Raw genomic sequence first — 12,847 nt, forward strand, 5'->3', positions numbered from 1 at the left:
GTTTTAGTATAACACATGGCAAAATCTTTAATATTTAAAATTGACAACAATTTATTTGTTTATATAATGATGAATATCTAAAATCATTTTTCTTTTATGATTAATTATTGATAGTATAATTTTATTATTATGGTATTATATAAATTAATTTTATAGTTTCATTAACTATTTTCTTATAGAATTAGTAATTTAAAATTAGGATTAGTATTATCTTTTTATATACATATAAGAATTATCTTTTATATTTATTAAATTTGCTTAAATGTTTTATTTCTTATAGTTATCTTATCAATTTTAAAATTTGTTGAAACAAAGTTTTAGTATAACACATGGCAAAATCTCTAATCTTTAAAATTGACAACAATTTATTTGTTATATAATGGTGAATATCTAATGGTGTTTATATTTGCTTTTAGCTGCTGGTGGGTTTGTCCAAGTTTCATTGTTTTTACTGATGAAAGTTTTTATCTTTTCAGTTTGATTCAAGTTAGTGGGTGATTGATTATCTACTTTGGTGGTTGATGCTTGAGATCTCTTATTCAGATTGATCACGCCTGATAGGTTTATCTAGAATTTTGTTTTTGGGAACGATGGATATGATCAACGTTCTATCAGATGATATTATTTGCCACATTCGATCTTTCCTTCCGTTAAGTGAGGCTACTTCAACATCTGTCCTCTCAAAGCGATGGCGTTATCTGTTTGCCTTCAGACCCAATCTTCATTTAGATGATCAAGAAGTGGGTGGAGGACAAAGTTTCATCGATTTTGTGGATAGAGTATTGTCTGTGTCTGGCAATTTCCACATGAGGAAAATCTCAATAAAATGCCGTAAGAGTATCGACACGGGTCATGTCACCCGCTGGATGACTGACGTGTTGAAACATGGCGTCTTAGATCTTGATATAGACGTAATCCCCAATGAGCGCATCTTAGTGCCTGTGGAGATGTTCACTTGCAAGACATTGGTTGAGCTTAAACTCTCAAGAACATTTGATGCTCTGATTCCTGATGATGTTTCTCTTCCATCACTCAAGACTCTGTGTCTTACTTGGGTCTACTGCTACAATAGTGATTGCTGTGCTTTTGAAAAGCTTCTTTCTGCTTGCCGTGTGCTTGAGGAATTATTCATTTCTGGCAGGAGCTGGCAAAGTCGACAATGCTGCCGCACCGTGTCTTCCTTGACCCTTAAGAAACTTACTATTTTCTGTACTCTGCTTTCGGATTATTGGGACCTGAGTTTAGATACACCGAGTCTTGCCTACGTACAATACTCTGATAAACTTCCAAAACACTGTCCTTCTGATGAGCATCTTGCTTCCCTTATCGAAGAAGAGCTTGATCTTCATTTCACTATTGCTAATAGCAACCCAACAAATCTGATTAAGGGGTTACGGAACGTTGAGACCTTGGAGTTATCTGGTGCTACTACTTGTCTGGTAAAAGAATGATCTCTCTTTTCTTTTTCCTTTCATATTATTTGCATGGAAGTCAAAAGTTTAGGAACCAAAATCTTGTTAATATTTTATTTTGTGTTTTAGGTATTCCATTATTTCCGTGAAGCAATCCCAGTGTTGAGCAAGCTGTCTCGTTTATCTATTACAATTGATTCAGTCTACTACCGTTGGCAATATCTGCCAATACTTCTAGAAAAATCTCCGAATCTACAGACCCTCGTCCTCAAGGTATAACCAAAACCGGCCCGAAAGCTTATTGGACAAACTCAGGTCGCTAATATTCCCCTCTTTCTTGTTTCAGGGTCCAAATTACGACAGTCAATATGAACAAGAGTTTGGACATTCATGTCCTGTGAAAGTATTGAAGATAACTGAGTATGGAGGAAAGAGTGGAGAGCTAGAGCTTATGAAACATTTGCTAGAGAAACTATCATGTCTTGAGCTTGTAAAAGTTCGTGTTTATGCTTATGGTTCCTAAACCGTCCAGTTGCAAGATCCAGATCAAGTTTTGTGAGAATACTAATGATCCTATTAGTTTTTTCTTTGGCCCTTCTATGGGGGTTTATGTGTGTGATTAGAGAGAATATGATTGTATTATTATTGTTGTGTTGTGTATTATCAAATGGAATGATACAACTTATATATAAGCACAAACCATAATCAAAAGACATAATTAAAAAGATTACATAGAATAATATAATCTTATTATATAAAATTGGGTTTTGAAAGTTAGTCATTAACAAGATTTTGACATGTGTAAAAGTTAATATTTAAAAGAAGAAATTTGATAACAACAAAAACAAAATATTTTGTTTTAAAAAATATTAATAATGTAAAAAGATAATTATCAAAAATTACATAATTTATTAAAAAATACAAAGTCTTTTTAAATAATTATAAGGAGATCATATATATTTCATAAAATTCGAAATTACAATATTATTTACTTATTTTTAATTTTAAGTTATTAATTCTACAAAAAAATAGAAAAAGGGATTAAAGAAAATATACAGTTAATTATTAATTTCAAATTTTGTAAATACTCACTTCTATATAAACATAGATCGTCTTATATTTTAAATAATTTATTTAAAAATACTGCTTTCAACTTTTTTTAATTGGAAATTTTTTTTAATGGAAAGGTAATTTTTTCTTATTTTTTTTAAACCAAAATTTTTTCCTACTTTTTACCTTTTCAGTTGGGAATAGGTAAGATTAATATGTTGATCCAAAAAAAATTAATATATGCGTTTTCTTTTCCTAATACTGTATTTTAAAATTTATTGTAGTATTTTTAGATTATTTAATTTAATTTATAGGAGCTCATCAACCTAATTGATAGATAAAATAGGCTAATCAAACACAAGTTTTTAAAACATTTGCTAGAGAAACTATTTGTCTTGAGCTTGTAAAAGTTCGTGTTTATGCTATAAATGACGAGGAAAAGTCCTGAATCACCAAAGATCTGCTTATGGTTCCTAAACCGTCCAGCTGCAAGATCCAGATCAAGTATTGTGAGAATACTAAGTAATAGTACATGACAAAATAAAATAAAATAAAACAAAGTTTGTTACCTCCTCCTTGTTCGCTAATCTAATTGAGTATCTTGGAAGTTTAAAGCTGAGAGGGTAATAACTATTTTATTTTTTGCGATCTTTATTCTATCACTAGCAATTGACCGCGCTACGCGCGAGAATTAGATTAAGGTGAATTCTGGGTTTTTTGTGTATATTATTTTTTTGGTTACATAGATTCATCTTTACGTCTGTTTTTGTATTTAATTTGGGTGGTTATGTTGTTTTGTTGGATATTTTCAAGCATATCGCTGTTCATTTTTCAAAAATTGAGATAATCTTGTGTGTTTTTAATGTTTTTAAAAAAAATCTAATGAGAAGTTAACATTGTGTAGTTAAAGTTGTTGTTTGGCTGTAGTTGTTAGTTTTGATTAATTTATTATTATTTGTCATTTTATGGTTGGATTGTTATTTGGTTTTATATTTGGTTTTGGGTTAGAATTTTTAATATTTTCATATGTATTTAGTAAATTGTGGGAGTAGTTTTTTTTTGTCAATGTTTAAGTGTTTGGAGTGAAAAAGGTTGTCGATTTTATTAAGAAAAGTAAATAAAATCAATAACTTACATTTCTTTTTTTGGGCTATTTTTCTTTGTTTCAGCCATTGGACCCAATTTTTCTGTAAGGCTTATAATGTGTTGGTCTATTGGGTGATTATTTGTATGTTATTGAGTTGGGAATGGATTTTTTCTTTTTCAAATCCGATGTCCTGGTGAACGGATAGGAGAAGAGCAATGTTTGCGATCTAGAGGACAATATGAGTATTGAACCTATTTCTTTGATGCTCGTAATCGTTTTTCAGTCATCCCTTTCATATATCCATTTTTTTTTAGGATTTGCGTATGGGTTAAATTCTCAAAGACTCTCTACTCTCCATAAATAATTCTAAACACTCTCTTTTAATCTGCTATACTCCTCTACTCATTTTCAATTCTCAAACTTACCCTTACCAAACCGATTCAAACCAAATCAGCAAACCGAATTTTAATTGAATTAATTAATTAAAAAAACAAATTCGACCAATGAGAAAAAGAATATTCAACCAAGGAAATTCCACGTTACCCATCATCATCATCAGAAAAAAAAAAAAATCAAACACCCATCTCATGTTCTTCCTCTTCCCGTGACGTTCACCTCGTCCATGACAAATTCAGCTATTTCTCCACCATTGAAATCGATGCTTTAATCTACATATTAGATCCACTTCTAACATCTTAATCCATAAAATCATTAGAATATTTTGTTGTTTTATTTAAAATTCTGTGATTTCAATTAGATTAGATATTGGTATTAGAAATTAATGGAAATTGGATGGGGAACATGTTTCCTGGGTTCATTAACACATTTTAATGGACTGTAGTGATTGATTCATAGTGAATTATACGTAGAATAATGCTTTTGGTCCGTGAATCAATTTGCAGACTGAGTATAACTATAAAAACTGAGTATAACTACTACAAGTGGTATATCTGGTACAACGGTTATTCTTAAGAAAAAGACAACTTGTACAGCTGATATTTTTTGTACAAGTCATTATATGCTAATTTAATTTTCATTATTATTTCTCCGGAAAAAATATAGCTTATAATTTAATCTTTGACTCCATTCGTTTTGTACAACTTAGTACAACTTATAATTGTAATGGTACGACTACAACCAATTTAGCAAACCTTTATATGCAACTTTATAAATTGAAAATAGTTAGAAATTTATAAATTTTCATATGCACTTAATAAATATAACCAATTTAACAAATTTTCTTAAATTACATTAGTTTAAACAAAATTTATAAAATAGTCTTCATTAAATACATTTTTGTACAAGAAAGACCTTATATTTTTAATATGGCTTTCTTATTGTTATCCCTATTACATTGCAAAACACAAAGCAAAACTATTTTGACAAATATTTTTGCATGAAAACATAGGAAATATTCCTACAATAATTAAAATCTTGGGTCCAACTAAAAATGTTTTGTTTAAATCTAAGTATAACTGATTATACACCAAAATCTTAAAAAGTACAACTATGTGTATGTGGGTACAACTTGAAAACTAGGAATAACTGTGTGTTTTTTTTTTGCGGCGTTACATGTTATGTTTGGCGGCGGTATGTGTACACGTGCAGTTTATGATTTTGCCATGTGACCCGCGTTTTCTCACAAATTTCAAGGAATTTTGCTCAAAATTTTTTTAAAAAATCATTTTTTCAGTTTTAACTCTCTTTCCAACTAATCCTTATTTACCCACTTATTAGGTTTTGATAATTTGAGATTCGATTTCAGATCTAAGATTTTTAGATTCAATTTTAATATTCGACAATTTTTTAATCAAACTAATATTCAACAGTTATATGTTCGATTTAGTATATGAGAATTTGAAATTCGGTTTGAGTTTGTACAACTGGAACAACTAGTACAACTGACACAACTGAGATACGAAGTTGCACCAAGTTTTACCAAATTGTACATTTTAGTTTATGAAACTTCTAAGTTACAAAATTAACGTAGTTATATCAAGTTATACATAGTTGTCCACAGTTAAGAGATATATCGTTGAATCCCCATTATATTAGCTTTGTTTCTTCAAAATCAATTGGATCCAGTGACTATTCTTCTTTTCATCAATTATACTGCATCTAAACGAATGTGGTCTCCATGTTTGCTCAGATTTTTTGTACAAACCTATAAACCAATTGATTTTCTCATAAATCCTGAAATATAGACCAATCGATTCTTAGTTGTACACGATTTTGAGAAAAAAAATTTCAAATCAATCAGAAAGAAAAAACTGAAATGAGTTTATACAAATTTGGAGTTCTGCGTAACTTTACCCAGATAAGAGGAAAAGAATGAGTTGGGTTTTATATTGTGTCAAAAAGACAATTTCCAGAAAATTCAGAAAAAAAAGAATTGTTAATCGTTTGAGATGGATTCAACCCAAACACAATGGATTCGGGTAATTGACCAGTTTTAACTCAGCTATTTGAAGTATAGGCCAACACATAGCCACACATATAAACAATATAAATGTTTTGTTAACTACGTTAACTATTGTCATCACATAAGGACATCCATAAACAAATATAGGTTATGTGTACAACGCCATCAACATTCAACTCCGGTGGTTGGTTGGCCGGAATCCGGCGTTGACCAGTGTTGACCGGTCAACTCCGGTGGTTGGTTGGCCGGAATCTGGCATTGACCAGTGTTGACCGGCGTTGACTAGAAGAAAAAAAATATTTTAAAAAATATTTTTTTTCTTTTTTCCTAAAAATAAAATTTTTTTTGTTTTCATGTATATTTGATAAATAAATAAAAAAGATAAATGATTTGTATAATTTACAAAAACAAAATATAACGACAAAAAGTTATACAACAAAAAAAAAAATACAAGACAATTATATACCAAAAAAAAAAATTATATGACAAACAAAATTTGTGACATATCTAGTAACTAATTTTGTTAATACAGAAAATATTCAAAAAATAATATAATAAAACTATACCAGAAATTTTTTATTTGTAGTAGATTTTTTTCATAAACTATAACAAATATATACATTTTCTTTTCAAAAAATCATTTTTTATTTTGTATTTTCAAAGGTGGGGATTTTAAATATATATATTTTTTTTACTTATTTATAAGATTATGTCATTTGAAATATATCCAAGACATTGCCAACTATTTCTTTATTTTTAATAAGAAGAAGAAAAGAAGAAAATAGTGAAAATTGTATTTATTTAAATGAAAGACATATATCTAGAAGATACTTAAAATACAAAAGTTGATTTTTTAAAATCAAAGGTTGGTCTTGTAAAATCAAAGAAATAGTTGGCAATACCTTGGATATATTTCAAATGACATAATCTTATAAATAAGTAAAAAAAAAGAAGATATATTTAAAATCCCCACCTTTGAAAATTCGAAACAAAAAATGATTGTTAAAAGGAAAAGGTATATATTTGTTATAGTTTTATGAAAAAATCTACTATACATAAAATTTTGTTGTATAACTTTTTATTGTTATATTTTGTTTTTGTAAATTATACAAATCATTTATCTTTTTTATTTATTTATCAAAAATACATGAAAAAATAGTATTATTTTTAGGAAAAAAGAAAAAAATATTATTATTTTTGAATATTTTTCTGGTCAACGCCGGTCAATACTAGTCAACGCCGGTTAAAACTGGTCAATATCGGTCAACACTGGTCAACGCCGGATTCCGGTGAACCAACCACCGGAGTTGAATGTTTATGGTGTTGTACACATAACCTATGTTTGTTTATGGATGTCCTTATGTAATGACAATAGTTGACGTAGTTAAGAAGACGTTTATATTATTTGTATGTGTGCCTATGTGTTGGGGTATACTTCAAGTAGCTAACAAACATTTTTCCATATTTTTAAGGGTTATGAAGTCTTTCTCTTATTTTCTGATTTAAAATAAATCGAAACAAAATTAGATTTTAGAAGAGGAGCGTTTCAGAATTACTTGTGGAGAGTAGAGAGCTCCCGAGATTAAAACCCTTTGCGTATTTGGTTTATTTCCTGCTCGCTTCGCATCTGTAGGGGATATTTGGTTATCCCCCTGTTGATTTCGTTAAACGTAAATGTGAATTTGTGTTCAAATTTTTTTATATGAAAATGTGTTGTCTTTCTTAGATTTTCTAATTAAGTTGTGAGTTGTTTTTATGTTCTTAGTTGTATTCTTTTTTTCCGTTTGTCCTCAGAGTGATTTTTTCGATTCGGTGTGAGTTGTGTTTTGGGAAAAATTAATTTTCTTGTTTATCTTGCTGTTATTTTATACAGTCCGGGTTGTTTTTTGTTGGCTCGGTTTTCATTTTCATATAATTTAGTGCTATGGTTATCTGATTGTGGCACTCGTATTTCTGAATCTCTTTAGTTTACTAAAGGTGTATGCATCTCTTACCTTCTTTGTCTTTGGTGATGGTTTTGTGAAGTGCTGTCAAATAATGTTAATTGGTTTCTAGTTATGTTTCTCTGATCTTCTGAAAGTGTTGCTTGTGTTGCCTTGCTTTGATTTGGTTATTCTTTTTGATTTTGTATAGCCCAGTTTTTCTAAGCCAAATTTTTCTATGATGTAGTTGTCCCTGAAGGTAAAGACCTCTTTGCATATATCTATGTCCTGTTGGTCGTAATACTTGGAGACATTTTTCTTGAGATGGATTGTGGGAAGTTTTTTCAACATATTTTGATCTTTTATGTTCTGATTTTGATGTGATGGTAAGCGGCGGACTTTAATTTTTTTTATATATCTTTTGTTTACTTTCTATACTTTCAGGTTTGTTCTTTGTTTCTCTTGTTTTAATTCTTTTGGAGGCGTCGCTATTGTTTAAGAAGGAGAAAAACAGAGATTTCTATTTCGAATTGTAGAATTGATTTAAGGTTGATAACATTGGTAAACCATATTGTTGTTCCTTAAGCTAAATGAAAAAGATAAACTTGAGCATTTGTTTGTAGTAGTAGTAGTGTGCGCATCTATTTTCCATGTCATTGACGGTGCAGTAGATAGTTGGTCCGACTGCTGCTAATGTAGTGTAGTAGCATTGTAGGCTTTGTACATTGACTCTGTGTAACGCCTTTTTGATATCTTTCCAGCATTGGTCACCCTTTGCTTTATTTTGTTTCCAGCCTAGCTTGTCGAGCCAAATTTTTCCTTCCGCTGCGTCACCCATGTACAACTTCACAATTCCATAAAGGTACATACCATTCTCATAACTACCTTCTACCGCCTTCTTCAAGTGTTCCTGCCCTGTTTCTGTGTTGTTCTTTCGAAAATACTCTTGGATCCCTTTGATATACTGAACCTCGACATTTCCACTTGCAAAGCATTTTTCCATGAGGTCTTCGTATCTCGCTAGTGCTGCTAGTAGATTCATGGCCAGGGGCCTTAGGTTGATATTCTTGTAGACTCGGTGATCTTGGGCTGCCTTGGCTAGATATGGTGATGCTTGCATAACATGTCTCACGGTTGTTTGTGAAATCTTAGCAACTCGAGAGATTATATCTCCGAGGACGTCGTTTGGTAGTTCTTTAAGGGAGTAGTGTGTGTTTCGCAGCATTTTTTGCAAGTTGTGTGTGATTTTTAGGTTCAGACTTTTTCCTACTGTTATTTATAAGCTGGAAGATATGTCGCGCTACACGCGGATTAATTTTTAAAATTTATAAAGACAATGCTAAAGTGTTAATAAATTTTTTTGTAGCTATTTTATTTAGTAGATTTTTTTTTTTTGAACAATATCAAATGTAGTTTGAATATTTTCTTTTAATGATATTAGTTAGCTGAGTTTCTGAATTGTTAATCTTGATGTCTATATTCATTCTAGATGTTAGTAAGAAAATATTCTTTATAAGCTTATATATATAGTGAAGATATTTTTTTGTATGATAAGAAATGGCAGCAAATTCATGTTTTATTTTCTTTGGATAGTACTGTGAATGAATTAAAAGTATAAGTAACATAAATCATTATGATGAAATTTTAAAGTATGAAATCTTAACTTTGAAGAATATTGTGAAGCACAAACGAATTGATCATCATCACCATAGACATCATGGTGTTGTATTTCCTCTTGTCAATGCATCTTCAAGGGATGATACTTTGGGATTCTTGAGAAATATGTATAGTGAGGATATAATATGTTCATTGTAGCACGTATATATGTTCTAATCATGCAATAGCAGGAAGTTTATAAAATATCTAATATACAAAAGTATAAGTTCTATACATTTGACAAAAATAAAAATTTAAAACTGATCAGATTTGTATTTAATTGCCATGACAGTCTTACAAATTATATCCTGAGTATTTGTGAGAACTGAAACTAATTCTCTCCTTCCAAAGTGATTTATGAGTGGAGGAGCTTACCACCGTTAAGAGTTCCGAACTGAAAAAGAGTGTTTAAATGCTAAAATTGTATAATACTGCCTGAGAGAAAAAATGTTTGATCCCCTACAAAGACTCCCCCTCTTACATATTTATACTGACCAATTAATTACCCAATTAATGCGCAATTAATTTTACACAAATTTTGTGTCCTAATTAATCCACTTGAATGCAGGAATCTTTGACTAAGCTCGAGCTGCGAGCTGATTGATATGACGCCTCTCCGCGTTCTCTTCTTCTCTCTGGGCTTGGTGGGTCGACCAGCGCTACACCCTTGGCCCGTTTAGCATGCCCGGCCCAGGCCCTTTGGCCTGTTTCCCGAGATGATGGATCGTGGGTACAACAGTATTGAATAAGAGAATGTCTATTAGCCTAACCTTAATTTGAGGCATTTACGTTGTTGATGTTGTTGTGGAAGCTTTCCATTTATAACTTTCAAACTCTTTCGCAGTGATGTTTATTTTTCTTAACTTCTTGAATGAAAAACGCAAACAAAAGTACAGAAAATAACTAAATCATGATATGTAGTTCAATTATTTTAACCCCGTATATAAATGAAGCACATTATTGATAAGAGTACATACGAACAGTTAAGTAAACACAAAATGGTTTGACCAACGAAGGAAAAAGTGTTTGATCGACATAGGAAAAGCCCAACAAAATCACTCTTCCTGATGTAAGTCGTACCTATGATTTAGCAATTGGAGGAGTCTTCGTATGTAGGTCTCTGGATTTTTCTCCTCATCCAAAGCTTTTCACCTGCAAAAAATCAACTAATTTACTACATATAAAAAGGTTTAGATAAGCAACATAAGTTTTTATAGATTGGACATTCCACATGCGTTAGACTATATCCATATCAAACGAAGATAATACTAAATTTTAATATAAGTTCTCCAAATACAAAACTTTACTATAAGTTCTTAAGAAAGAGCAGCTACCTGGCGTTTTTGGCTACGTAAGTGATTGATAAACCAAACTGAAACCATCAGTCAAGGTTTTTAAATCTGGGAAAAAAAAGTCAGAAACCTAATCATCATAAAATAGATATATAAATCTATTGTGAGAATTTAATCTATTATAAAGGATAGAAAAAATAAAGAAAATGAATCACCAATCGGAGGAAGCAAAAGAAATACGGAATGGATGTTTTTTTGGTTAGACACTTACATTCCGGAATGAGTTGCACTTCCCCGAACAATATGTCATTATCACCAGGATTTGAAACGTTTAAGCCCTAATCCTAATTAACGTCCATGAGACCAGTTTCATCTCTGGAACTTGCACATACCCGAGAAAACAATGAAATAAGAAAGGGTGAAACCCTCAGATAGGATGTGAAGCGATTGGAAGTAGAAGAAGGGACGTTTCGTTTTAAAATGTGAAGAAGGAGGTGAGGTCGAACCTCTCTCGAAATCCTACATATATATATAGTCATAGAAAGCAACCTAAAATCAAACTGACGTGTCATAGAGTGGCTTTAGGAGTCTCAAATAATTAGGGGCTTCAAAAGAAATTTGGCCCAAAAAACAATAGAAAATGGTTAGTGGGTAGTTTATAAAATTTGGTCTCACTAAGCAGAAGGAGTAGCTGAGGTGGCAGCACCAAGAATGAGAAAAGAGAACTTTATATATATAGATTCTACAAGACTAAACATACACAGAATCAGTAACTTTAAGTTCCATCAAAAACAGATCAGACATCTATATAGATACATATATACTGCCATGCACGAACATTTTTTGTATTTAATCAAAAATAGTTTGTCATATCTCCAGATTTGTAATTAAACACGTAAGGAGGAAGAGACATCTCCTTGCCTCGTAAGTAAAGTCTCTACTGTTCTTCGTCATATCTTCGAGAGAAACATCATGCCAAAACGATTCAAAGCTGCATGTATGCATATATGAATTACCAAATACTTTGGTTCATGGTATATTCACTGTCACAAAACCAAAAACAAATATTACAAACATTGGTAAAAGAAGATCCTTTTGGAAAGAAGAGAAACCGGTTTTAAGCCAATATACCGATCGTTTTATTGAGCAACCATAGTAGAAGAGCGAGTTCAATTCCGAAAATCGTATGCAACCATGATCTATCTACTAGGAATCCATACACAGTGATCCCAGCTTTATTGTTCTCTAGATACGTCACTGCAATAAAGAACAACAACGTCATCTAAAGTTTTGTAATTTTGTTGAATGTTATATCAAATTATGCATATGAAATAAACTTACCTAGAGCTTGACGTTTTTGGTAAGAAATTGTATTAGCGTAGATGGGATGTATCTTGGTATTATCAAGATCATCGTCTCCTTCTCCTTCTTCATCATCAGATGTATCCATCGCATTAATCCCACATGGAGAAATTTGGGATTCGATCATGGAACCAGTAGGAGTTTCTCCATCAAGATGGTCGAACGAGTCAACTGTTGCGCAAACGTTCCATTTAGCTGCAAGGCTGGTTACGGATTGAGCTTTGTGAGTTATCTTCGTTGCACTTCTCAAACATATGAATACTCCTGTAACCAAACTCAACGAACATAACTGTATACACCAAAACATTACAAAAAGACATTTATTAGTGAATAGTAATGGGTTCAATCCGAATAATAAACAGAATAAAACTAAAACAGAACAGGAGAGAAGCTCTTACCGCGAGCTCGCCAACTTCATAGATATTAACAGCAATACTAGCTCTCGTAGTGGTAAGCAAAGCCATGAACTGAGTAGCAGTAACAAGAACCAAAGACAAAAGAATGAACCTCCTGAACCGATGGCTAACAATCCTCAGATTACGACGGATCTTTTGATGCTCGCCGAGAGCTGACCTAACGTCAGCGATCTCAGAGGCGAAGCAGCGTGCGAAATCCTCGAGACGAAGAGTCTGAAGATGACAAGT

At 31.6% G+C, this 12,847-nt stretch overlaps 2 protein-coding genes across 3 annotated transcripts in view; one reads left to right on the forward strand and one right to left on the reverse strand.

Annotated features, from left to right (window-relative positions):
- On the forward strand, window positions 571-2,099 carry LOC104731283 (F-box protein At4g22280-like). The gene is made up of 3 exons (XM_010450610.1): window positions 571-1,439; window positions 1,542-1,685; window positions 1,759-2,099. The coding sequence occupies exons 1-3, from the start codon at window positions 591-593 to the stop codon at window positions 1,933-1,935; spliced, it is 1,170 nt and encodes a 389-aa protein (XP_010448912.1). The 5' UTR covers window positions 571-590; the 3' UTR covers window positions 1,936-2,099.
- The window catches only part of LOC104731284, a 3,643-nt gene continuing 2,466 nt past the window's right edge, over window positions 11,671-12,847 (reverse strand). The window contains exons 3-6 of one of the 2 annotated variants that reach the window (XM_010450612.2): window positions 12,602-12,817; window positions 12,183-12,492; window positions 11,973-12,098; window positions 11,671-11,884 (exon numbers count right to left, since the gene is read on the reverse strand). In XM_010450612.2, the coding sequence (XP_010448914.1) occupies window positions 11,871-11,884; window positions 11,973-12,098; window positions 12,183-12,492; window positions 12,602-12,817 (666 nt within the window). In that variant the 3' untranslated portion in view covers window positions 11,671-11,870. Of the gene's footprint in view, window positions 11,885-11,972; window positions 12,099-12,182; window positions 12,493-12,601; window positions 12,839-12,847 lie in introns of both variants that reach the window. The other variant, XM_019233417.1, reaches the window with a different exon arrangement.

The sequence above is a fragment of the Camelina sativa genome, chromosome 12 (genome assembly GCF_000633955.1).
Source record: "Camelina sativa cultivar DH55 chromosome 12, Cs, whole genome shotgun sequence".
NCBI lineage: Eukaryota > Viridiplantae > Streptophyta > Magnoliopsida > Brassicales > Brassicaceae > Camelina > Camelina sativa.